The sequence below is a fragment of the Globicephala melas genome, chromosome 1, assembly GCF_963455315.2.
Source record: "Globicephala melas chromosome 1, mGloMel1.2, whole genome shotgun sequence".
Taxonomy (NCBI): Eukaryota; Metazoa; Chordata; class Mammalia; order Artiodactyla; family Delphinidae; genus Globicephala; species Globicephala melas.
Window position 1 is genome coordinate 29,645,200 of NC_083314.1, and position 27,408 is coordinate 29,672,607.

The 27,408-nt window shown below is 35.7% G+C and overlaps 1 protein-coding gene across 1 annotated transcript in view; it reads right to left on the bottom strand.

Annotated features, from left to right (window-relative positions):
- Positions 1-515: 515 nt before the first annotated feature.
- KMO (kynurenine 3-monooxygenase) overlaps positions 516-27,408 on the bottom strand; it is a 53,653-nt gene continuing 26,760 nt past the window's right edge. The window contains 12 exon segments of the mRNA XM_030868590.3: positions 516-578; positions 581-718; positions 2,223-2,282; positions 2,373-2,474; positions 3,698-3,780; positions 5,983-6,040; positions 13,846-13,993; positions 15,541-15,662; positions 16,590-16,661; positions 19,489-19,654; positions 21,049-21,136; positions 24,844-24,892. Of these exon segments, the coding sequence (XP_030724450.1) occupies positions 516-578; positions 581-718; positions 2,223-2,282; positions 2,373-2,474; positions 3,698-3,780; positions 5,983-6,040; positions 13,846-13,993; positions 15,541-15,662; positions 16,590-16,661; positions 19,489-19,654; positions 21,049-21,136; positions 24,844-24,892 (1,149 nt within the window).

Here is a 27,408-nt window from a genome sequence, read left to right on the forward strand (position 1 = left end):
TAAAATCAATTCATTTTGAACTCTCTCGAAAGTCCCCCAATCCCTCATTTACACTTCTAGTTTTAGCAAGAAAATCTGAGCCCTGTGCTTAAGTAAGTTCCATCCAGGTAATGAAAAATGCAGTTAATATATTAGGCAAATTGCAACTTTTAGTCCCAGATGTTAAGTCAATCCTATCATGACTTCTATTATGTCCTTTAAAGAAAAGGGTGATCAGTGACTTCATTGAGGTCTCTAGGGCCTTACTTTTTGAGACGTGAAAGAGATCTTAGTCACTGCACTTTTATATTTAGAATGATCTGACCTAAGCATAGTGCTGTGGGGAAGCTGAGTTTTACTTAAAGTGGTGGGTTATTTTTTCAATAATTTCAGTGAGCTCACAGAGAAATTCTACATTGAATTTATAAGCTGATAAATATCTTCTATTAGTGAATTAAATATGATGATGGAAACATGATTTTAATCCTGTTTTGGTTACAGAGAAATCTAATATTTGCTACTTCAGGATCTTTTTATCACTTTCTAATGACATTGGGAATTTGTTCTAGTGACTCCAGGGAGTTTACAGGGAGACATGCCCTGTATTCTGGAAGTAAGTGACCCAGTCCCATGGTCTTCTCAAGTAGTCCAGGGGTCTCAGTGACTTGGAACGCATAAGTAGGTAAGTACCACTGACAGCTATCAGTGTTCCAAAGAAAAAGAGTCCTTTGTTTATCACCTGTAAAAAAAGAGCAAGAAATTTCACTTTATTTGTGCAGCGATTAAAATCTTTCAAGTAGACTTCATTTTTAAATGACGTTTTATACAATTTCCTCTTTGTTCTTTAAACTGAAACAGTGACGTAATTGCATGACCACTAGGTGAAGTCCTGAAATATCTGGCAAGGTCAAGAACTTGGAACTTACTGCCTCCCTTTCTCCCTCCTCTCTCTCTTCCCAGAAACTCCTGAATCTATGTGTCTGTATAAAGAATTCTTAACAGTTAACCTTTGTCCAGCCATAAAAAAAATTCACAGTTGAAAAAAAAAATAACTGTTAACTCTGTCTTGAAAGAAGCCACAAATGATTCAGTCATTGCTCAGACCCTGCACAAAGTGTCCCTGAGAAGAGTGATGGGTTCATTGGCCTCTGTGACTTGGAAGACACACATTCAAAGACTTAAACATGCACCTTCACCACCTACAGTCTATCAACCGCACGAGCTGAGGTTCAGTCTAGTCTGGGTTGCGTGCACTCTTGTATCATCCTGGTCTCTTTCACTGCACTTATTGTCCTGCATTCTAACTGCCTGTCACTGTCTCTTTCCCCTTTGGACTTTTAGTTCCTTGAAGGCAGGGACCTTATTTTATTCACCTCTGTATGAATAAATCTTGATTCACTCCAATCTAGCCTCTAAATCTTTCTAAAATCCACACCTGAGACTATGAGCTGCCTTTGTCTTCCTGTTTCCCTCAAAATAATATTCAAGATGTTTCAGGTCCTACTTACTGTTCCAGCTCCACCTCTAGCCATTTTCACACATATGTGCTTCTTCCAGGTCCACTGAAATACTTGCCATTCCCATTCTGAACATGTGAGAGGTTTCTTCAACCTCCACGCCCCCCTCCCTATGCCCATGCCCATTCCCCACCAGGGCAGTGCCTCTTCACTGCAGGTGTCCATTTCCCCCACTAGTCTCTGAGCTATGCAAAGAGTAGGGGCTGCTTTATGTTCATCACCATGCCCAGCTCAATGTTTACATACTATTTGTTTAGTGAGTGAAGTTGTAAAGTTTCCACAGTGGAAGATCAGGAATCTGAATCTCCATTTAATGGCATCTGTGAGTCAACTGCCCAAAATTAATGTGAAATAGCATTACACTGGAATTAGACTGTGTTTTATAAGTGATTTGCTTCTGTCCAGTTTTGTAAATTAAACCCATAGGAGTATTGCATGAAGCAAAAGTCAATTGCTAAATAAAAGGTCACATTGATAAAATAAAGTAGAAAGTTTAGAAATATTAGCATCAATTTCTTTTTTGAATTTCTTCTCCTCAGGGATTGGCTCTTTTTGTAATTTTGTTCATTAGGCATTCTGCCACCTGTGTATCCAGGACATTTTTTAATTTGAAAGGCAAACACCTAGTGTCTGTCACATTATTTCCATATTTGCCTGAGGTAAACATAACCATAACACTGTGAAATTCAACACATCAGATTAAAAATAAGTGTAATCTGTTCCAACCTTTTTTTGCCAATGCCAGCGCAGCACTGCCTCATGGTATCTTATTCTGGAAAAGGTGACCTGTAAGAAAGTTTAAAAAGTATTCTTGTGTATTCTTTAACAGCTAAACAGAAGATTTAAATGAGGAAAAGTCTTAAATCCAGACCTTACCATGGTGTAAAGAGGGATAAAGGTAGATGGCATAATAGCATGAAGAAATCTCTCTATGTTCTTTTGGAAGAGGAACCACCTTGAGTTGACGTGTGCTCGCATCTGCAATAATGTAAGGAGTCTCAAAGAATACCTTGAACAAAGTACCTTTAATTGTTTTCTGCAACTTTATCACTCTTTATTCCCATTCACCACAAAGCCAGACTGAAGGTAGTCAAATAAATTCTTATTTTCAATTCTTCTCAGTCATTTCCAATCCTTTTCAGTCAATGTCAGAGAACAATAACTTGAAAAGGTAGAGCAATTATGGAAAACCTGTTAGAGAACTCTATTTTGCATGGGGGCCAACTCTATTTCAGTAAGAGTCTGTTTGTATGGATCTGTGAGTAGTCTGTGAGCCCAAAGACTTGACTAACTTCTGTTACTTCCTGGTCAGTCTGGAACATTATTTATGGCAAGAAGAGATCTGTTTAAAACTAGGCCTGTCTTGATATACTCCATATTCAGGATAAACATTACATTGTAGTTGTCTTGTTTTCAAAGACAAGGCAAAATACATCAGTGAGACTTCCAGTATCTTATAGAACTTCCTTCACCACATATGAAACAATTCTGCTTGAGTTGAAGTCTATTTTATTTCTTTCTGTCTTCAGGAGAGATGGAAAACAACTATACTCTTTTTAAAATTTTTATCTTGTAAATTTTTTCATTTGATTATTTAAAAACTATAACCACAACCATTTACTGTGAGCTTTTCATGTGACTGGCTTAAAATGGAATTGTGTTTTTCTTCTGAGTAGTAACCTACTGACTATGAATTTCTTTGGTATTACATATTTCTTTCAGTGCAAAAAACCCCAAAGGATTTCAGTGCTAATTTAAGTTTGCAGCTTATAATGTTAAGAATGGAAAGGTTATTTAATGTCTCTTAAATTTTCCAAATATGTTAACTCATATCAAAAATAATTTTTCATTAAAATAGCATATTAGTACCTCTACTAAATGTCTAAGCCTTGAGCCTATGAATTATCAGATATTGAAACCAGACATTTTGTCTTTTTTGTTACCTCCTAAATGTCCCTGAAATGTAAATGGAGGTGATGTGTGTGGGTCATTATCACTGTCTTTATAGTCAAAGTTCAACTATGTGTAAGGAATGCTCTGTGTGTGTGTGTGTGTGTGTGTGTGTGTGTGTATGTTTTCTCTTGGCACCTATTCTTATGCAGCATGCATGAGACGGGGATCAAAGAAACATTAAAGCAAAGAATGTTTATTAGAATGTCAGTGCATGATCTCATTGAATAGAACCAAACATTCTCACTTGCCTCTATGTAATTGTACATGGATAGGTCTGAAATTGCATGGTCATCTGGAATTCTTAATCTTGAGAATTCAGGAAGGCACATACCTAGAAACCAAGTTAAATAATATATCTTTTCCAAAACAGTCTGTAAACAATGTGCTTGACTCTACACAGTTCAAATGAAATGGTGTATTCTCTATCAGTGGTCTCTACTAACCTTTTAAAACTCTGGACAACAAGACTGTATGACCAACAATCTATGAATACTGAGCAATAACACAGGGGCATTTCCCATTACCTATGATTTAATAAAACTTATGATAAAGTTGTTATAATATATACTAGATTAGTGAATCATTATTTTTATTTCACAAATGGAAAGCAGTTCATATAAATGACTGTAAATGACCCCAAATCCTTAGAATTTGCTACTCTCCTTTTTGTTCTTCTTTGCTACCCCATATACATTTGTTTCATTTTACCTAAGCCACCTCATTAGCTTAAACATACCCTGTTATTCTGTTATCTCCCAGAGGCAGGACTCATGTTATATTCATGTTTGAAAACTTAACCTGGTATATGGTAAACACTGAATAAATATTTGATAAATTAATAACTAACTAATATAACTTCACAGGGCCAAACAACTCTAGTTCTGAGGAAGCCATTTCTGAAGTCAGAGAACATGGGTGCAAGTCCCAGCTTCACCACTTCTAGCTACTTGACTTTGGGCAAGTTACTTAACCATCTCTAAGCTTAAATTTCCTCAGTTGTAAAATAGGGACAAGAATAGTACCTATGCCCCATGTTTTTCATGAGATAATGTGATAAAAATCAGCAAGATACCCAACACATATTACATGTTCAGTGACGTTAGTTATTATTGTGATAATTTTTGTTCTATCTTCATTCTCTTGTAACTAAAACCAGTATTGACAGTATGTTCTGTTACATGAGCCCTCCGTCTGTCTCCACCATTGTCATTACATGCTAACCAATCACACAAGGGCTAAGAAGGGAGGAAACAAAATACTTCTGGATCCTGAGCATCTGAGTGAGATAACTGGGAAAGAAAGGAAGAAAACCAGAAGAAATTTACCCTGGAATCTATAATCTTTTCAGATTCAGACAGCACAGTGTTCACTGACTCCCTATAACACTATAAAAAAAATTTTCACTGTGAACTTACTTTGTTCCAGGCTTTTTTTTTTCTTTTTTTTTCTTGATGTATAGTTGATGTACAATATTATATGAGTTATGGGTGTACAACATAGTAATTCACAATTTTTAAAGGTTATACTCCATTTATAGTTATTATAAAATATTGGCTATATTCCCTGTGTTGTACAATATATCCTTGTAGCTTATTTATTTTATACCTCATAGTTTGTAACTCTTAATCCCCTTCCTCTATCTTGCCCCTCCCCCTACCCTTTTACCCACTGGCAGCCACTAGTTTGTAATCCGTGGGTTAGGCTTTTTTTAAAAAAAGCTTTCCACAAATCATTTGATTTAAACTTCACAACTCTCTGAAGTAGTATTATCCCCATTTTATTGATGGGAAAAAAAATCTGAGACTTTAAAAAGATAAAGTGACTTGTTCAAGGTCAAAGGGCTAATAAGTCAGCAAGTCAAGACTGGAATCTGGGTGTAGATTCAAAGCTGGTTCTCTAAGTCTATCCCTTACCTGAAACAGGTTTAAATTCAGAGGTGACCTTTGAGGACATGTAATGCTGAGAAGCAATAAAAGTTATCCAGTTCTCAGGCTATTATCTGCAATTTCTTTTACAGGTGAAAATTATGTACGTTTAATTTAACTTACTTTCAGAATTATACATAAAGTTTAAAACTTCAATACTTGTAAAATTAATATATTTCTGGAATTAATTTTAATCAAAAGGCAAATGGAAGTATCAGATGCAACCTTTGATAAGGCAAAAAGCAAGAAAATTCTGGAGCTTCTAAAAGTGTTTCTGAGGGCATGCTGTAGGGATTATAGGCATGGAGGTTAACTAGGCTGAGAGGGAGGGAAAGGAGTATATCTCTGCCAAACTTTGGTGCTCGGAACTTTTATCTTTGTATTGATCGATGCATAGACCTCCATGTAAAACTTAAAAGAAACTATTTTTTCCTCTCTGGGTGTTCCTTGTCTGATATGGGCAACAACAGTGGCATAGACTGTTAATAGAAAAATTTATAATCCTGAACAGGAAATATGCATCATGGTTTGTAATCTTCCAGGATCAGAAATAGGTGTACAATTAATCAGCAAGGCTAGTTCGTGTCCAGTTGAGAAATTTTACTTACTAAGGTCGTTATTGAATTTATCCATTAATTCATCAAATACCAAGCAGTCTTCAAATCCCTAAAACAAGAAAAAATAAACTGTAAATAATAAATACTTCTTAGCAATTTTGAATAGACTTTTCATTGGTGAGTATAATTCACAGAATGTTTACTCTCAACCAGCACATAACAGCCAAATAATCACACTTAGCATTGAATTCTGATTAAAAAGACAATTGACTGTATGTTTGATGGCTTTATCTTTGCCCGATTTACTCATATATATATACATATATAATTTAGAATATGATCAAAATTTTAAATTACTTGTAATTTTGACAATTCCTTTGCTTCTTCAAGAAGCAAAAATAATTATATTGTTCTACCATGAGCATTAGAATAATATTTAAACTATTCAGGGCTTTAAGATTCACATTTAGAGCAATTTAATGACAGGATAGAACTTTCATATTAACTTACTTTCTATAAGCCAAGATTAAAGCAAATTTTCAATCAACAAATCTACAAAATTAGTAAGGTACTATGCTAAATGAAGTAGGGAGAAGAAAATAAAAAGCTATGTTTCCCTGCATCCTAGGAATTCAAACTATGGTTTTAAGACAATATAAAAATATGTAAAGGTTAAGAAATAAAATATTTCTATATCAATTATACATATCATACCTGAAGCAAATAAATTTGTCAATTATATAGGCTGTTAATGCTATAGGAATTTAGAAATGAGAGATACCATATAGGGATGAGATAACACTCTTAAATTCTTTATTTAATTAATTCATTTATCCCTGGAGAATTCCTATGAGATAGGTATATTAAAATCCGAATTTTACAGATAAGGAAGTAGAAATAAGTTAGTTGCATGAGAACATATTCTAATAAATCATGAAGCCAGACTTTGAACCAGGGAGTTCTAATTATCCACTATACTAAAATTGATGTTTCCTTACTTTTTTAAAAATTTAAGTACAGTTGACTTACCACATTATATTTATTTCAGGTATACAACATAGTGATTTGATATTTTTATAGATTATAGTCCATATAAAGGTATTATAAAATATAGGCTATATATTCTGTGCTGTATATTACATCCTTGCATCTTATTTATTTTATGCCTCATAGTTTGTACCTCTTAATCCCCTTCCTCTATCTTGCCCCTCCCCCTACCCTTCTACCCACTGGTAACCACTAGTTTGTTCTCTATATCTGTGAGTCTGTTTCTGCTTTGTTATATTCGTTCATCTGCTTTATTTTTTAGATTCCACATATAAGTGAAAACGTACAGTATTTGTCTTTCTTTGTCTGACTTATTTCACTAACCATAATACCATCCAGGTCCATCCACGTTGTTGCAAATGGCAAAATTTTGTTCTTTTTTATGGTTGAGTAATATTCTGTTGTATATACATAGCACTTCTTTATCCATCCATTGTTAATGGACAGTTAGGTTGCTTCCATATCTTGGCTATTGTAAATAATGCTGATATGAACATGGGGTGTATATATCTTTTCAAATTAGCATTTTAATTTTCTTTGGATACATACCATGAGTGGAATTTCTGGACCATATGGTAGTTCTATTTTTAATTTTTTGAGGAACCTCCATACTGTTTTCCTTAGTGGCTGAACCAATTTACATTCCCACCAACACTACTAGAATTCCCTTTTCTCCACATCCTTGACAACACTTGTTCTTTGTTGTCTTTTTGATGATAGCCATTCTGACAACTATGAGATGATATCTCACGGTGGTTTTGATTTGTACTTCCTTGATGATTAGTGATGTTGAGCATCTTTTCATATGCCTGTTGGCCATCTGTATGTCTTCTTTGGAAAAATGCTTATTCAGGTCTTCTGCCCATTTTTTAAATTGGGTTGTTTGTTTTCTTGACATTGAGTTCCATGAGTTTTTATATATTTTTGATATTAACCCCTTATCAGACATTACATTTGCAAAGATCTCCCATTCAGTAGGTTGCCTTTTCCTTTTGTTGATGGTTTCCTACACTGTGGAAAACTTTTAAGTTTGATTAGGTTTCACTTGTTTGTTTTGCTTTTGTTTCTTTTGCTTGAGGAGACAGATCCAAAAAAGTATTACTAAGACCTATGTGAAAGCATTTCTTTTCTTCTAATAGTTTTATGGTTTCATATCCTACACTTAAATCTTTAATCCATTTTGAGTGTATTTTTGGGTATAATAGGAGAAAATATTCTAATTTCATTCTTTTACATGTAGCTGTCCAGTTTTCCCAACACCACTTATTGAAGAGACTGTCTTTTCCCCATTGTATATTTTTGCCTCCTTTGCTGTAGATTAACTGACCATATCTGCATGGGTTTATTTCTGGGCTCGCTGTTCCATTGACCTATGTGTCTGTTTTTGTGTCATTACCATACTGTTTTGATGATTATAACTTTGTAGCATAGTCTGAATTTAGGGTCCATGATACCTCCAGCTTTGTTCTCTTTTCTCAAGATTGCTTTGTCTACTGAGGGTCTTTTGTAGTTCCTTACAAATTTTAGGATTTTTTTCTAGTTCTGTGAAAACTGTCGTGAATATTTTGATAAGAATTGCATTAAGTTTGTAGATTGCTTTGGGTAGTATGGACATTTTAACAATATTAATCCTTCCAATCTATGAATACAGGATATCTTTCCATTTATTTTTATCATCTTTAATTATCTTTATCAATGTCTTATAGTTTTCAGAGTATAAGTCTTTCACCTCCTTGGTTAAATTTATTTCTATGTGTTTTATTATTTTTGGTGCAATTCTAATATTGTTTTCTTGCTTTCACTTTCTAATAGTTCATTATTAGTGCATAGAAAAGCAACAGGTTTCTGTATATTAATCTTGTATCCTGCCACTTTACTGAATTCATTTATTAGTTCTAATATTTTTTTGGTGAAGACTTTAGGGTTTTCTATATATAATACGTCATCAGCAAATAGTGACAGTTTTACTTCTTCCTTTCCAATTTGGATGGCTTTTACCTCTTTTACTTGTCTGATTGCTATGACTAGGACCTCCAGTACTATATTAAATAGAAATGGTGAGAGTGGACATCCTTATCTTGTTCCTGATCTTAGAGAAAAAGCTTTCAGCTTTTCACTGCTGAGTATGATGTTATCTGTGGGTTTGTCATAAATGACCTTTATTATGTTGAGATATGTCCCCTCTGTACAAACTTTGTTCAGAGTTTTTATCAGAATGGATGTTGAATTTTGTCAAATGCCTTTTCTACATCTATTGAGATGGTCATGTGATTTTTATCTTTTGTTTTGATAATGTGATTTATCACACTGGTTGATTTGCAGATATTGAACCATACTTGTACTGCAGGGATTAATCCCAGTTTATCATAGTTTATGATTCTTTTAATTTATTGTTAAATTTATTTGCTAATATTTTGTTGAGAATTTTTATATCTATATTCATCAGAAAAATTGGTCTGTAATATTCTTTTATTTTTTTGTAGTGTCTTTGTATATGTTGGTATCAGGGTAATGCTGAACTCAGAATGAATTTGGGAGTGTTCCCTCCTCTTCAATTTTTGGAAAATGTTTGGCAGAATTCATCTGGGAATTTCTTAGTCCTGGTTTTGTTTGTTGAGTGTTTTTGATTATTAACTTAGTTTCAGTACTAATAATCAGTCAGTTCAGATTATCTATTTCCTCCTGATTCAGTCTTGGAAGATTGTATGTTTCTAGAAATCCATCTGTTTCTCTCAGGTTGTCCAGTTTGTTGGCATATTCATAGTATTCTCCTATGATTGTTTGTGTTTCTGTGATAATGGTTATATCTTCTCCTCTTTCATTTATTATTTTGTTTATTTGGATCCTCTCTCTTTTTTTCTTAGTGAGCTTGGGTAAAGGTTTATCTGTTTTTTGTTTATCTTTTTAAAAAACCAGCCCTTGATTTCATTGATCTTTTCTATTTTTTTTTTTTTGAGGGGGTTCTCTATTTTATTTATTTCCACTCTGATCTTTATTATTTCCTTCCTTCTGCTGACTTTGGGCTTTGTTTTTTCTTCTTTTTCTAATTTCTTCAGATAAGATAGGTTGTTTACTTGAGACTTTTCTATTTTCTTGAGGTAGGCCTGAAATGCTATAAACTTCCCTTTTAAAACTGCTTTTGCCATCCTGTAAATAACAATTAAGTCCACCTGGCCTAATGTGTCATTTAAGGCCACTGTTTCCTTTTAGATTTTCTGTCTGGATGATTTATCCATTAAGGCAAATAGAGTGTTAAAGTCCTCTACTATTATTGTATTACTGTCAATTTCTCCCTTTATGTCTGTCAATATTCACTTTATATATTTAAGTACTCCTATATTCGATGCATATATGTTTACAGTTTTTATATCCTTTTCCTGTATTGACCCCTTTATCATTATATAATGTCCTTCTTTTTCTTTTATTATAGACTTTGTTTTAAAATTTAATTTGTCTGATATGAGTATTGCTACCCAGCTTTCCTTTTGTTTCTATTTGCATGGAATATCTTTTTCCATCCCCTCACTTTCAATCTGTGTGTGTGTCTTTAGCTCTGAAGTGAGTCTCTTGTAGGCAGCAGAGAGATGGATCTTATTTTTTAATCCAATCAGCCACCCTATGTCTTTTGACTGGAGCATTTAATCCAATGACATTTAATGTGGTTATTAATAGGTATGTACTTATTGCCATTTTATTATTTTTTTTCTGGTAGTTCTTCTTTGTTCTTTTTCTTTTAGTCTCTTCCTTTGTGGTTTGATGATTTTCTTTAGTGTTATGTTTGTGTTCCTATGTCTCTAATTTTTGTGTATCTATTCTAGGTTTTTGATTTGTGGTTACCATGGAGTTCATATATGTTGACCTAAACTATACCTACTTGTTTTAAACTGATAGACATTTAAGTTCAAAAACATTCTAAAAGACCTACTTTTTTTACTCCTCCCCCATGGTTTGTGTTTTTTATGTCATATTTTACATTTTCAGGCCTATCCTTTAACTGTTTATTGTAATTATACTTGATTTTACAGTTTTTGTCTTTTAACCTTTGTTCTAGCTTATTTAAGTGGTTGATCCACAGCTCTTACCATATATTTGCCTTTACCAGTGGGATTTTTCCCTTCTTATTTTTCTTATTTCTTGTTACAGCCTTTTCCTTTTTACTTAAAGAAGACACTTTAACATTTCTTGTAAGGTCGATTTAGTAATGATAAACTCTTTTACTTTTTGCTTGTCTGGGAAACTATCTCTCCTTCAATTCTGAACAATAACCTTGCTGGGTAAAGTATTCTTAGTTGTAGGTTTTTTCCTTTCAGCACTTTAAACATATCATTCCATTCCCTTCTGGCCTGCAAAGCTGCTACTGAAAAATCAGCTAATATTATTGCCTGTGGGCGTTCCCTTGTTTGTGATTCTTTGTTTTGTTCTTGCTGCCTTTAAAATTCTTTCTTTAATTTTGCCATTTTCATTGTCTTGGTGTGGGTATTTTGGGGTTCATCTTGTTTGGAACTCTTTTTGTTTCCTGTACCTGGATATCTGTTTCCTTCTTCAGGTTAGGTAAGTTTTCAGCCACAATTTCATCAAATACATTTTCTACCTCTTTCTCTCTCTTCTTATTCTGAGACCCCTATAATGTGAATGTTAGTATGTTTGATTGTCTCAGAGGTCTCATTTTTAAGAATTTGTTTTTCTTTTTGCTGTTCTGATTTTGTGATTTCCACTATTCCTTCTTTCAGATCACATATGCATTCTTCTATATCACCTAATCTGCTGTTGAATCCCCCTAGTGTATTTTTCACTTCAGTTATTATATTCTTTAGCTCTGATTGGTTTTTTCTTACATTTTCTAAATCTCTGTTGAAGTTTTCAATGAGTGCTTTCACTCTACTCCCAAGTTTGGTGAGCATCTTTATGACCATCGCTTCTAACCCTTTATTAAGTTAATTATTTATCTCTATTTCATTAGGGTATTTTTCAAGGGTTTTACTTTGTTCTTTTGTTTGAAACATATTCCTCCATTTTCTCATTTTGTTTAACTTTCTATGTTTGTCTCTATGAAATTACGTGAAAGTTACCTGTCCTGGTCTTGAAGGCATGTCCTATGATGTCCTATTCAGTCTGCACGAGCCCACTGGCTTTGGTGGGAGAGCTGCATCTGAAGTGAGCATGGGCCACACTTTCCCCTAGGGTATGCTGGCAGCCACCACTTTGGTGGGAAATAAGGCTGGATTCAGAGGGGCTAGAGCCAGATCCAGTTGCAGCCAGGGCTTCTCCTAGACTCAGTGGCAGTCACTGCCCTATGGGGTAGGGTTTGAGGCTCCCAGGGCCTGGAGTAGAAGCCCCAAGGGTGGTGGGTTTCTGCTGAGTGTGATGACAATCTCTGCCTTGGTTGGGGGCATGGCCAGGTTCCTGAGGGCTTGGAGCCACACTTCTAAACTGGTTCTGCTTTTTGCCCATGTGTACACACCTTGGTTAGAGGCAGGGTGGGGGCTGGAGGGGTTGGAGCCACACTGCTGAGCTGGTTGCATTTCTTCCCTGGTGTGTGCATGCTTATTAGCAATAGCAGCCTCCACCTTAGTTGGGAACAGCACCAGAGTAGGAGGTGCTGGAGCAGGAGCCCAGTGCAGGTTGTGGGGTACACTGGGGCAGCCCTGGCAGGCCATCCAGAGCAACCAGCAGTTGTCAGTCTGCTGCCTCCATGCTGGGATTGGGAGCAAGCAAGTCTGTGTACATGCTCTTCAGGAGCAGAGTATCAGTTTCTTACTGCCCCCTAGTAAGCCACACTGGTTTTCAAAACAGCTAAGGAGTCTCATTTTCCTGGCCTTGAACCCCAGACCTGGGGTGTCTAATATGTGGCTCAAACTCCTCGCTCCCCAGGGAGGATCCCCAAATCTGTGATAGCCCCTTCCTCTTCTGGGTCACACACTAGGGGTGTGTGTCTTGACTAGATCAATTCTCCTCCCCTCCTACCAGACTCCATGTGGTTCTTTCTTTACAGCCTTGGTTGTAGAAGAGCTATTCTGCTAGTCTTCAGGTTGTTCACAGTGAGTTTCTCTATGTGTAGCTGTAGTTTTGATGTGTTCGTGGGAGGAGGTGAACTCAGGGTCCTCCCACTCTGCCAACTTGATCCCACCTCTCTTGTTATGTTTTTGTAAAACAAAATGTTTTTGACTACTTTGCTCAAAATATAATTGATTAGATTCATAAGCTCTTTATTCTTGGACTATATCCCATTCACCAAAACAATATAAGACTATGGTTATAAAACTAATAGTAATCAAACACACATGCACATAAAATAATTGTTTGTCTAGACAATTATTTTAGAATTCCTTAAAATTAATGTTCAATATTTGAACACTATTCATTTTCTGAAATATTTTTTAGCCAGAATGGTAAAATTTCCATGAAAGCAGCTAGTATTCAACATCTAGTCTGTTTCATCATTTTATTTAACTCTATCAATTGTGTTTTCTTTTCTTTTGGAATGAAAAAGCAGAGGGAAAAAAAAGATAATTTAGGATATTTTTCTTTTTTGATACTAACATTATAATCTCTAGAAAAAATACACTTTAAAAGTTAAGTCTTGAATTGCTGATAGTCAAGTTTCCAAATTTCAAGTCATCAATACATTTTCTAACTGAACAGAAAACTATCTTATGCTTTTTTATACAGTAAATTACTGCATCAAGTAATCCAAGAGTTGACTATATTTAGAGATCAATCTAGTTAAATAGCTGGTATGGTTTTTGAGTTGACTGTTTTCTCAGAGATTATGTGAGGATAGTTTTAAGCATATTTTTTATTTAAGACTTTTTAGTTGAGACTGACCCAGAGAAATTTAAGGGACTTACCTACAGAAAAAGAACTTACCGCATTCATTCCCTGCCCAAAAAAGGGCACTATGGCATGAGCTGCATCTCCCATCAACACACAGTGTGATTTAAAGTGAAAAGAAGAGCACTTAACAGATATCATGGGCTGGGCGGGCAACAGAAAGAAATCTTGTGCCAGGGTTTGCCTTTAGAGGAAAAGAATAAAAATGTAAAAATGTTAAGCTGGGTATTAAATATTGTGTAATTCTTTCAGATTTACTGGCTTTGTTAACATAATATTTCATTGAAAAGTACATGAGAATGCCAGGAAGAAAACAGGAGAGGGAGAACTGAAGTTTCTTCTAGTTCCCAAATTCCACTGTTCTATTTATATTCTTAATTTGCAACAGTTTTAATCACATCCAAAAAGAACAAGTTTAGCTGCATTTGAATAACTTGAAATTTATCTGTGTTATATGTCATGAAAATTTTATTATCAAGCACACAGATCACACAATTTTCAACTACGTTGGAATGCTTTAGGTTTCCTTGGAGAAACTTGAGATGCAGTTGTGCATTTGATTAGCACACAACAAACCAAAATTAAGTTAATGTGAATCCATGTGTATTTGGAAATGAACAACTGTAATCAAGCTAGTATCTGTTCAAGCATCTACAGAGGTTTTGTGGAAGCTATAGGTAGAGAAGTAGTACATACACTAGAGGATCTTAAATCTAGTTGGAGAGGCAAGAAAGAGCCACAGAACAAGTTCTGAAGTAGCTAAGGGCTAAATTTTGGTGTGCAGAGATTTCCCTTCAAAGTCAGAGAAGAAGCCAACACAGGCAATTGAATTTTTCTGCAGGAAAGGATGAGAACTGACAATTTTTAATAGATTTGCTATGGGTGGGCAGTGGGCTATCCCTTTTACATAATTAGCTCATTCAATTTTCAAAATAGCCCTAAAAGTTAGGTAACCTGATGTCTATTTTAATGATGAAAAATCTGAGACTCAGGGAAGTCAGGGACAAGAGCAGTATTAAAATCTTGCTCTTTCTGCAGTATTGTGCTGCCTCCATGAAGACATCGCTGGAGATAGAAAGTGAGCTGGATTCCAGGACGGAGTGACAGTGGGAGAGAGGCACTGAGTGAGACCAAATGACAAGGTCCATATGAAGGGGAAGTTGATATGGGCTAGAGGAGCTGAGACTGATAATCCAGACAGCTAATACAATTAGCTATCAATTTGGGGGAACTTTATATGTGCTGAATGATTTATAGGCATGATCCCCTTTACTCCTCACAAAAACCCTTTGGTGCAGGTATTACTATTATCACCATTTTACTGTGAGGGGCGTGAGACATAGGAAAGCTTATACAGCTAGCAACTGGTGGACTTGAGACTTGAGGTTGCCAGCTATTTCTGCCTTCATATAGATTTGTGTTCCCACCAGCAGAAGGAAGCACAGACAAGCCCTAAGGGGACTGAGCGCCTGCTCAGGGTACATAGAAGGTCCAGGGACATTGGTGATTTGTCTTTCCCAGGGAAACTGGCCTGGCCTGGATTTTTTCAGAATTCCTGTTCACAGCACAAGATCTTCTTGGACTTTTGCTGTAATCTAGGCTTCCTGTCCAGGTCACTGCATGATTAGTCATGCTTAACAAAAACGGAAATAAGTGCATTAGCCTTTATTTGAACTTTGAATAACTCAAACCAGTGGGGCAAAAGGCACAATTGCACATCTTGAGACTTACTTTCCAATTAGAGGGATAGAATCCGGAAAGTACTTCTGGAAGAAATTCAGCACATCACTACTAGTTTGCAGTTTCTCAAACTCTTCAAAGGGCATGAACAAAGTACACGTGAAAGATTTGTTCTGTGAGAAGAAGAGGAACAGTGTGAGAGAGATCAGGGGGCCAGGCAATGCTGGCACTAAGGCAGACCCCTAAATCACAGACCGCTTGCTGTGGCTCAGGGGCCTCTGGGAAGAATGTCCAAGCAGACAGGAAAGGCAGCCTCTCTTTCTTCCCTCACTCCCAAGGAAAAGCTCCGTCAAGTCCCAAGGTGCTCCCCAGCTTCTTGGTTATCAGGAGAATTTTATACTGTAAACTCAAGATATTTTCACCAAGCAAACATTACACTTCTTAGATTATTAATAGGTTGGTTGGATTTGATTTCTCCTCTTTTTTTTCTTTATTGTTGTTCCATTTAAGATGTTATGATATTAAGGCATTAGACCCTAGGACTGTTAATAAGTGAAGAAAAAAAAAAAGAAAGTAAAAGACCAACCAGAGAAATATCAATAGGTATATCTGTCTATATTATCTATATAGATAATATAGATAATAATAATAACTATATATATGTATATATTATATATTAACATAGCAAAAAAGTTTCTTTCTAATGAAAGAACAGCCATGCTCTTTTGAGATAATGATTTTTCCAATGTTGTCCTACAGATATTAAAGGATGAAAAATACTTCCTAATATATAACCTAAATCTCTTTGGCTTTATTTCGGGACCATTTCTTCCTGTGTTGTCTTGGGGAAGATGGCAGTCAGGTACCACCACACATAAACCCCCATTAGTCATTCATATATGTTAAATATCCTCTCCAAAGTAAATAGTTTGGATTCCTTCAGGTTTTTCCTCAGTATCCCCAGAGTTTCAGATATAATCACTAAATAGACTAAACAATGATGAAGTTGATTACATTCATGCATACAGAGTATAAAAGTAAGTAACGAAAAACATTAATTATATATGCAAAATTACAGTTGATAAGAAATTTTACACTACCATGTTAGGAAGTGCAATCATCATAAAGGTATCTCTAGGCCAAATATGTAGATAATTAGGTTCCATGGCATACTGCAGGGAAAAAAGGAATATATAATTAGTGCATTAATGTAGCACATCTGCATTAACAAATTAAACACGATGATTCTGTTTATGTTATAATTGTTTCCACAGCAATTTAAATCAGTGTCATATGCATGGTGATGTGCACATCCATTGCTATGTAAAGCAGAAGTTTTCTTAGAAAAGACTTTGTGTTCTGTCTTTATAAACTCAGGCTTAGGTGAGTTTTTGATACCATGTATAATTGAAGATTTGAGAACATGCTGTAAGATATTCATTTTCTCTCTCTCCTCTATTTCGGACACACGCACATATATACACATACACAAATATGTATACATACATATATAAAATGTATATTATATACACACATAAGCTGTGGATGTGTGTATATATGTGTAATATTTTTCTACTTTATTTTTTACCTTATTTGGGTACTTATTTGTATAAACAGAAAGATCCTAAGTTTAAATTTCATGGACAAAACAAAATTTTACAAACAAGCCTCTTATTGCTTGTTTACTACAACATAAATGATAGAGAGAAATGCTCCCTCTTTAGCAAAGCCACTACAGGGCAATAGCCACCTGAGTAGGTATGTATGGCTTGGGCACATGAATTGACCCAAAGACCCAAGTGACCCAAACCACTGAGGTTCCCAGGGGTATTACATATATAAGAATATGCCATCCATTTCCCAACTATTTTAAGTTTGTATTATTTTCTATAAATGTTTAGAGAGCACCTACCATGTATATGTCTTATGGTAGTAAAAAGATGACAGAAAGTACATCTTAGTCTCCTAGCTAACATTTTCACACTTTTTTATAGTTATTTGTGTCTTAGGAGATGAAACTGCTTCTTCCCGGCTTTTTTAACCCCAGAGCCCCAAAGAAAACCCAATACACAGACAAAGAGATGAATAAGTGAATAACACTTTGACACCAAAGATCTCACAAAGCAGTTGAATAGGCAAGATATATACATATGAAAAGCTCCCAAAAACTTCTCTTTAACAACAACTCAAGTGGTAGAGAGACAAAATGATTTGGTGCCTAGGTAGAAGTTTAGGAAATAAAAACTGGTCGGGTAAGAGGATTGTGGGTCTGGGATGGCTGAAACAAGGGATTGGTAGATTAGATAGCAGTGAAGGACAGTGGCTGCTGGTGAGGGTGAGCACGCTGAGCAACGTGGAGGGGGAACAAATGAGCATGGTGCCTTACTGGTAATAGGACACCAGCCTGGATGAGGTGAGCCTCCTTGCTTCCCTCTTGCTATCTTTTGACCTATTCTGCATGGTGTTGATAAAGCAAATATGATACCAAAAACATTTTGATATTCATACATATTTCATGACCCTAGAAAACAACTCTTTAAATTTTCAGGTTCTTTATTCCAAGTCACGCTCTCAATAGATATCCTTATGCAACAGTGGTCCCAAGGTCAGATTTGTCATAATTCCCATGGGTCTTCTTACTACAAGTCCCTCCACACATAAAGTCTAAGCAAGACAGTTTGCTTGCTGTGCAAAAACAGCTTTAAGATAAGCTCCCACATAATTCCCAAAAGCACTCCCTTAATATTCACCCAACTCTGTCACTCATCCAATCTCTCCCTCCTACTCCACCTGTCAGAGATGGAGTGAAAATGTCTGCTACATTAGAAAAAGAAAAAAGGAAGGAAGAAAAGGAAAAAGAAAAGAAAGGAAGGAAGAAAGAAAGAAGTGGAGAAAAAGTTTCATAGAATTGTTTTTGGGCCATGTCAAAATATTCCCATGTCTGGTCACATTACTATGTCAAAACAGCATTTCTTAAAAGAGTAAAAACTTTCTATAAACCACCAATCATTACTATTAAATAGGAACACCTTGTAAATAAATGGCTATCTTAAATCTACACTAGTAGGCATGATCCCACTCAAACTGGGGACAATTTTTCAACAGAATCCTATAATCCAGAATTATCAGATCCTGGGCCATTAGAATATGACCCACCTGAAGACCATAAAATATCATTGAAGAATTAGTAAATCCATGTTTAACCAGGAGGAAGAAATAGAAAGACAACGAAATGTTAAAATATGGATTTGACTGGCTGATAGTTTAGTATATAAGTGGTATATAATACCACTATCCCAAACTGACAAACTATTTCATAGATGTCTGAATTTCAAATAGTATAGATTAAATCAGTACCTTAAAAATATGTTTTATATGCAAATCAAGTATTTAACTAATGCTGTTTACTTTTCATTACTGATAAGCCAAGATCCTCATTGCTTCTGTTGGTGTTTTAATTTTCCTTATTAAATTCCTACATTTATTTGTTTATGACAATACACAATATACATACTACATATTTCCCTCCGGCCACATACGGTTTAACATGGGAAGGAGGGAATGAGAAACATGCAATGCAAATCTCTTTGAAACAACTTGCTGTTCACTTTATTTAATAACTTTTGCATTTAATCATGAGTATAAGAACTCTGGATTGTCAGTATACATAGTTGATTCCCAACCCAATTTTTTTCTCCCAAGAGATAATAGAAAAATGATATTATTGTGTAAGACAAATCCCCTGTGTGTTTCCAATAAGGTAGTTGTAATTCCTCTCCTTTCTTCCATTCAAGAAAACATATCAAAAGGTAAGGGAGTGAGAGTGATATTATTAAAGAGATACCTGTACATTCCAATTTATTATTAATTACAAAATACTTGTGGCCTTGATCAAGATATGCTATGAGAACAACTGCACTAGAATATGCTTCTATACTAATACGGGGCAGGGGGAGGAGGAGAGTTGTAGAAAGAAGAAAAGAAAGGGAAAGGACTTACATCCCCATTCTTAGGTGGAATAGTCAATTCCATGAACCCATGAGGAATGTATTGTTGACTGTAATCAAAGCGGGGTTTCTTCATGAGGTGAGTTCTGACAGTGGAATAGGCTCCATCACATCCTACAATGAGGTCACAGGTGACATCTTTGGCAACGTTCTCATGTCTGAAAAATAAAATAAATCATCAAAAAAAAAAAAAGCCTAGTGGTGAAAATGATGAAGTACCTCTATTGGGTATAAAAAGTAGTGACTTAATGGGGCCACTACTCACTTTTACCTATCTGATTTAGAGCTTTGAGTGGATAGCTATAAAATGAAGATAACAATTGTCCCAGTCATGGGTTTGCTTATGAGAATGAGGATAACACACAACCATACTGATTAACAAAGACATGCTAGGCCACAGAAGCATGACTAAGAGTTGAGTTCCCTGCATGAAGGAAGAGAACCTTGAAAAGAAAGCAAAGTGTTTCAAATGGAGGGAATGTATGAACAACCACAGGGATGTGACCAGAATCTTCTAGGAGCAACACATTTGTCTTGAACAGAGGGGATCAGAAGATGAATTTAAGAAAAGAATACAATTGGGAAGGGAGGAGAAGAGAATGAATGTTAAGACAAAAGGTTTAAATACATTATTCTGGCAAATGGGAGAAAACAATTTTTTTCCATTGGGGAGATGGTGTATAAAGAGTAGTAATTTAAGATAACTTACTTAGGAGTGGAAACATTGCAGTGGAGCCAGAGTGCAGACGGGAAAGAAATGGGGACAAGGTGACTGTAGTAGCCTGCATGTGTGGGGATGAGAGCCCAAGGATTGTGGCGCTCAGGAAGAAGGAAGACATAGGCTCTGAGGCAAACAGAAAGAATGAATGATTGGTGCATGTTTATAGGTCTAGTGGGAGAAAATATGGAAAGGGCTACATCAAGGATGATTTTAATTATTTGGGTAATAGTACTAGGGAAGTCAGGAATGGGAGATGCTTGGTGACAAATAGAGGATCAAGGTTTTAGATGTGTTTGAGATTATGGCAAGTAGTTGTGAAGGTGTTTAATGGGAAATTAATATTGATTAAGATTGAAATAAGGATTGAGAATGAAGAAAAAGGCCTGGCCTGGAGATGTTAATCATAGAAATGTGAATTTACAAGTAGTTGTTGAATGAACTGTGAATCCATGACATATCCCACGAGTGGGATATGAGGTTTAGAACTCTAGAGGAAATGGAGTTGGCCAAGGGGAGGCAGACAAACAGTATTCAGAAAGAGGGGAGGAGACAGGGCAGCGGAGGGTCATCTGTTTCAAGGGAGGAGAGTGTTTGAAGCAGAGTATGGTTACTAGTGTACTAGTGTAGAATCAGGAAGAATCACTGGTGCTAGTATTCAGAAGGCATCTAAGACCTATTTTCAATATAAAATTACTTGATTCTAGAAACTATTTGAATTACCCTGTTAGTTATCATTTAATTCTTTCAAAAGAGTCAGAGAACAAAGTTTACAGGTACAATTCTCCACGTCAACCCTTCACCTCTGAAGTCAAAAGGCTAACCGGTGATTACCCAAGCACTGTGATCGTTCCTTCCTCAGGATTACATTTCAACAGCCTGTGGCCAAAGTGCACCTTTGCATTGGGATATTTCTCAACAGCTGAGGAAAGAAAGAAAGACAACTAATAGAAATGAAATTCCAATTCTTATTTCACTTAATCAAATTGAAATATTAATCATTTTCTGAGAACAGTGTGATAGAGATACTTATTCTTACCAATGTAAAAATGAGTTAGTTAAAAGGTAATTTGACAACTATTTGGCAAATGTTCCAGGATAATTTGGTAGCAAAAGAGATAAATAAAAATCAACTATCCTCAACTCAAAAAAAAAAAAACTAATTCCATTATGCAAATTCTTATATCACTGTAATTGTTGGCACCCTAGGAAAGAAGCTGTCATCACATATTTTAAAAGTTTTCCCCAATTTAAGGCTTAATTTGTGATCGGAAATATTCAATCAAACTTCCTTTCTCATACTATGTCTGACTTTATATTTCTTTTTAGCAAGTCCTCTAGACTTCTAGCTCAATTGGTCATAAATATAGATTATTGATACTAATTCTTTTTGTAATCAAACACTGCAACAGTTAGGGGAAAATGAGTAAGAAGATTTGAAACTTAATAAGTAGAATCAAATTATTTTAGTGCTTTCTTTGCCTGCTAACAATCTATAGTGTATTTCGTTTTCTGAATTATTAATTATGTTCTTATCATAGTAGTAAATTTATTTTTGTTCCTATTAGTTCTCATGGGCAGGAGATCTATAATTAGTGGTTATTTATTGTTCTTAAAGCTACAAATCAGAATGCAGGTGTTAGAGCTGGAATAGACCTCAGAGATGATTTATTTCAAAACTCTTCATCTTATAAATGGAATAACCAAGATCCTGGAGGGAAAGACAATTTGCCTGAGATCATACAAAGTAAAAAAATTAGGAAAAATAATCCAGAAGTCTGACTTCTGTACTTATCTCTCCTTTTCATCTCAGGTTTTGTCTTTTTTTTGTTCTGCTTTGCTTGAGTTTGATTTGGGGTCTGAAGACTTTAAGATTCTTGGACATGGGATTAGAAGCTTTAGAATATTGAAATCTGAGATAAGCCTAAGACTGATCTATGTTTAAGAAACCTTTTGACAAATAACTTGGAGAAGTCAGAGTTTACCTGAACCACTATGGGTGTCTTTTATCAATACAAACACAAAATGTGTTTGTGGAATCAACCTTTTTGTAAATTAAATTTTATTTTATTTTCAAATTAGATGTATAGTAATACATCCCAAAGAATTTTCCATGGAACACTAGTCCTGTGATATGCTCCCCAAAATAATTGTTCTGTGGTCAGTCATTAGAGAAATGCTCATACTTTGACCCTCCTGGCTGTGCTGTCCTGGTCCCCAGATATATGTTGCTCTAGAGTGCTTGAAATGCAGCTGGTCTGAATGGAGATGTGATGTACCCACTGGGTTTTGACAACTTAGTACCAAAAAATAAAAAGAATAAAATGTCTCATGAGTAGCTTTCTTACATTGATTGTACATTGAAATGATAATATTTTGGATATATTAGGTTAAATATACTATTAAAATTAATTTCACCTATTTCTTTTTAGGTTTTCTAATGTGGTTAATATAAAGTTTTAAATTATACATGTGGCTGGCATTTGTGGTCGCATCTTAGACAGCATTGCTCTAGAAAATCCACACTGCAGACTAGTAGAATAAAGGCCCTGAGAAGTACTGTAAGAAAAGACTTTTAAAACTAAGTTGATGCAGGGTTTATTAAATTTACCTGACCACATATACTTTTTCTGTTTGTTTTACTTAACAATTATTAATAGCCCACCAAATAGTAAACTATGAAACAATCCTACATGAAAAGCTGATTCAGGGAAGTGACTTAGTTACAGTACTTTCAGAGGTGAGGCTCTTCTATTAGAAGGAATGAGCATTTATCTGTGGAATGGGTGGCTCACACATCTGATGCCATGTAAAGGAATAAGAGCTGTGTAAAAGAACTTTATATGTCAAACAAACTTTAGGAGTCAAGAGATTCAGCATTCTTTTTATCAACATATTTATGTCATTTATGAAATTGCATGCTGTGCAGTGCACCCTTAATGAAAAACAGGGGAGCATGCAAGATTGGATCTCCTTATTATTAGCAGGTGTTTCATATATTATATATAATACTGGAGGCAGTGACCATAATAGTTAAAAGCATGGACTTCGGAATAGACAAACTCAAGTTCAAATCCAGATTCTACTACTTATTAGCAGTGTAATCTGCTGCTCTGTGGAGCTCTCCAAGCCTCCTTTACCATCTATAAAACTGAGGTAAAAATAATTCCCACTTCACAGAGTTGTTTGGAGGGTTATACAAATTGATGCAATATAAAGCAATTAACATAGTGTCTGGTGCATCAGTGAATATTGTCTATTATTTTTATCAATAAATTCATAGGATACTCTTAAGAGATTATCTTAGGTCCACTATGCTACTTTTTCAAAAATCTGTTTTGTAGTTTCTTTTCTTAAGATCAACATGAATATATCAAGCAACCTAGCCCACCCCCACCTATCTACTCATCCAAAAGTCAGTCTTACAACTACAAGTAAAGAAGTAGAAATAAGAATACTAAGCCCTATATCTTAAGTACCTGGTGAATCAACTAGAGTGACCTTCCCTATCACTCCTCCTCCCAGTTGAATTCAATTCAACAGATATGTTGCAAACTCACCCTGGGTAGGGGACTGAGGAGAAACACAGATAAATCATTGGAACCTCTGCTCTCCAAAAATCCAAGGCTGCTGGAACGCATTGAGGGATTGATTGATTTAAAAGAAAGTAGAAATACTAATGGCATGCTTTGCATGGAATGAATCTGTTTAGTACAAATGCTGAAGAAGAGAAAAAACTATGATAAAGGGCTACATGGAATGTGATTGGATTGATTATCCAAGCTACAAATTTAATTTGCAATCCAGGGACTTTTCAATTAATAGGTAGGTCTTTTTAGTTACATGAGCATCTTCAGGCTTATACACCCCTTCCTCTTTCTCAACCTCCTAAACCCTGAATCTGTTTTGTCTCCTACAAATATCTTGAATCTATACCTCCCCCCAACCACTTGGCTATAGCTTTAGTCCAGGGCCTTGTTTTTGCACACAGGGATTATCATAATACTCTAAAATCTTCAGCCCTCTATCAGCCTTCACACTATTGCTTTTCATCTTTCTGATAAGAAAATCTAATTGTCTCTTTGAAAATTGTTACATCTGTATATCTGTTGTTCCACTAGACCATGAGTTCTTCACTGAGGAGTGAGCACTCATTCAATCCAGTGCCTAGAAAACAATAGGAATTCAATACACGCTGAACAAATGATTTTTATTTAGACCACTGATAAAATGAAAAAGAGATGCTGGAAGATGCATCACCACTACTTTTTTTTTTTTTTGCGGTACGCGGGCCTCTCACTGTTGTGGCCTCTCCCGTTGCAGAGCACAGGCTCCGGACGCGCAGGCTCAGCGTCCATGGCTAACGGGCCTAGCCGCTCGGCGGCATGTGGGGTCTTCGCGGACCGGGGCACGAACCTGTGTCCCCTCCATCGGCAGGCAGACTCTCAACCACTGTGCCACCAGGGAAGCCCTCTACTTTTAAAGAAACACTTTGTATTGTACATAGTCTTGCTCTTAATAACCCCCCCAAAAAGGAATAGTAAACAAATCTCAGTAAATCATGTGACAATCATTAGTCTCATGTGCTTTACAGAAAGTGACAACTGGTGAATAAAGCACTGCACTTACCAGTCAATAGATCCTTGTTTAGATTTTCTCTGCTTATAGAAAGAATATACTGCAAGAAAAATATAATAGATACTGTTTGTTTCTGAAGAATGGACAAATATGCTTCTATTTTATTCACTCAGCAATAGGAAATATTAATCATTTAGCAGAAGGTTGCAAGCTCAGTTTTATAACCATTTAACTAAGTAATTTTTTTCTATAAACACTTTAATCAAATACATGTTATACAATGTTCACGTTTAAACTTAGGTTCGATACTATAAAAAACAAACCTTTTTCTGGTAGCAAAAACATTAGTTTCACTAAGATAGTTTTAACAATCAAACATAAATCTCATATATTCATCTTAGGTCTCTAAATCGAGCTGTGTAAAAAACTTCAGAAATGACAGCACTACTAGAATAAATGTACTATTTCCCAAAGAAACTACTTTGAAAGCCTTCATTTCGGTGTGAAAGGCTGTGTGTGTGTGTGGTGTGGTTGTGGTGGGGTGAGGGTTGCTAGGAGTAGGTGGAACCCAGCTGGGACATGTGTTGGTTGTTTCTGACTTCATAGGGCCAACTGTTTCATGAGACACGGTCAGAACAGTGCATAGGGCCCATGATATTTTCAGGGATTCATGAAAATATTTTAATTTTAGTTTATTTTAAAATCAGAAGAAAAATAAATATAATGAGTATATATAAGAATGAATCCAGTCTGGATTATATTCAAGATTAATATAATCTTTATATCAATGCACTCATACAATCTAATTTTCAATATTTATTGTTTTATAGAGAAAGGGTCTCACAAAGGCAAAAGTGCCTATCTAGAGCTCATGAAAGTCATAATGCAGTCTTGCAATTCAGGGCAAGTCTATTGCTTTAAAATTTTAAAGCATATAATTTTCCAAATTATGGGACATTACAACATTTAACACAAATATGGTAATTTATTAATCTTCACCTCATTCAAATATAGGCATTTAAAATTAACAGCTAAATCTATACATGGTGTAAAAATAACTTGGTCATGATACAGAAGCAGTGACTGAGGAGGAGCTTCCTGTGTCTTTGCTATAAATTAAAATTAACAGGGATGTCTTCATTCTCTGCCTCATGGTTGTTTTCGAGTCTTCTACATTATTAATCATTGCATTTCCATAGAAACCACACTTGTTATTCAAAGTATATTAGGAAACATTCAAATTATAAAGGCTTATTAATGCGAGGAAAATATTCTTTCCCTTACACTTGATTCCTTTCAGGCTTAGTTGAGATAATCTGGGAACTAATAATCTGGGAACCAACAGACATGTCGGTCCTGCAGGAAGGCCAGGGAGAGTCCCGGTCTAATCTACTCCATATCTTTGAGCAGTATCTTATTATAACCAAAAGTTAGAGTCACTCACATCAAGCTTCACTTCTCCAATACATATTCTAAAAGGCTTATCTTTTGAAGAATAAGTAAGAATAAGAACAAACAAGTCAAGAGCTATAAAGTGGCCCTTGTAACCAAACCTGAAATAAGTAGGATAATCTCCTTTGGAGATTCGTAAGACAATAGTTGCAGTGCTGACTTTTTCAAATATGCTAGGAAAAAATGTTTACATTCTAGTCCTGAAAGCCTTCAAATGAGAATGTTCTAGTAAGGGGGCACCATTTCTATATTTTGGGTATAGGAGTTTAGCAAGAAGAATTGGAGGAACTCTGACCTGCTCTGTATATTGGAGAGTATTTTGATATTTGGCAACTGGGGAGGGAAATGGGAGGAACCAGTAAGACAGTCACCACAAGGGAGAAAGGGCAGAGAAATAACAGCTGGGGGAGGGAGGCTCAGAGAAGGGGGTATAGAAAGGATTTCAGAGGTCAAACTGTACACACTAGAAATTTATAAATTGTTTGCTGTGTCCTGTGCAAGGTGGACCTTCCATGACCCCCAAGTCTTCAGCATATTCATGTGTATTTTGAATGAGTGCTTTCTGTATGGAAAATGGTGAGTTTCATGTGTGGCCATCATGGTACACAGCCAATACTAGAGGAGAGGGAGTGGACACCAAGAAGTCCATAGGACAGTAGGTAGGCTCCCTGAGCATTTGAAGGAATCCTGGGGTCATGGGGATGGCTTTGCACTTCCACAGTCTGTGGAATCGACCAATTCAAAGCAATTTTATATAGTTCTTAAAAGATAAGGAGACCCCATGTTCGACTCCAGTATAAAGACAGTGATGCAAAGCTATAAATTTAGCATTAACTCAATTGTTAAGAATTGAGAAATGGCAAGATTGATGGGGAAGGATCATTTCCTCCTTCCATATTGAAGGCCCTGAAATGAGAACTCCCACCAACACTTTCAACTTCCTGGGGAGTCATTGGTGATAAAACTGCTCCTCTCTCTCTCTCTCTTTCTCTCTCTGTGAGGGTAAGGAAGTCAATTTTAGCCTCAAGTCCAAGTCACTCTTTTCATCTAGCTTCCCTGTTATTTTTGAACCATATCTTACTCCTTGACCTATTCATACTTTATTGGTTCAATCTCTGGGGAAGGGATGGATATGCTGAATTGGACCTCCTCAGCACAATGTTA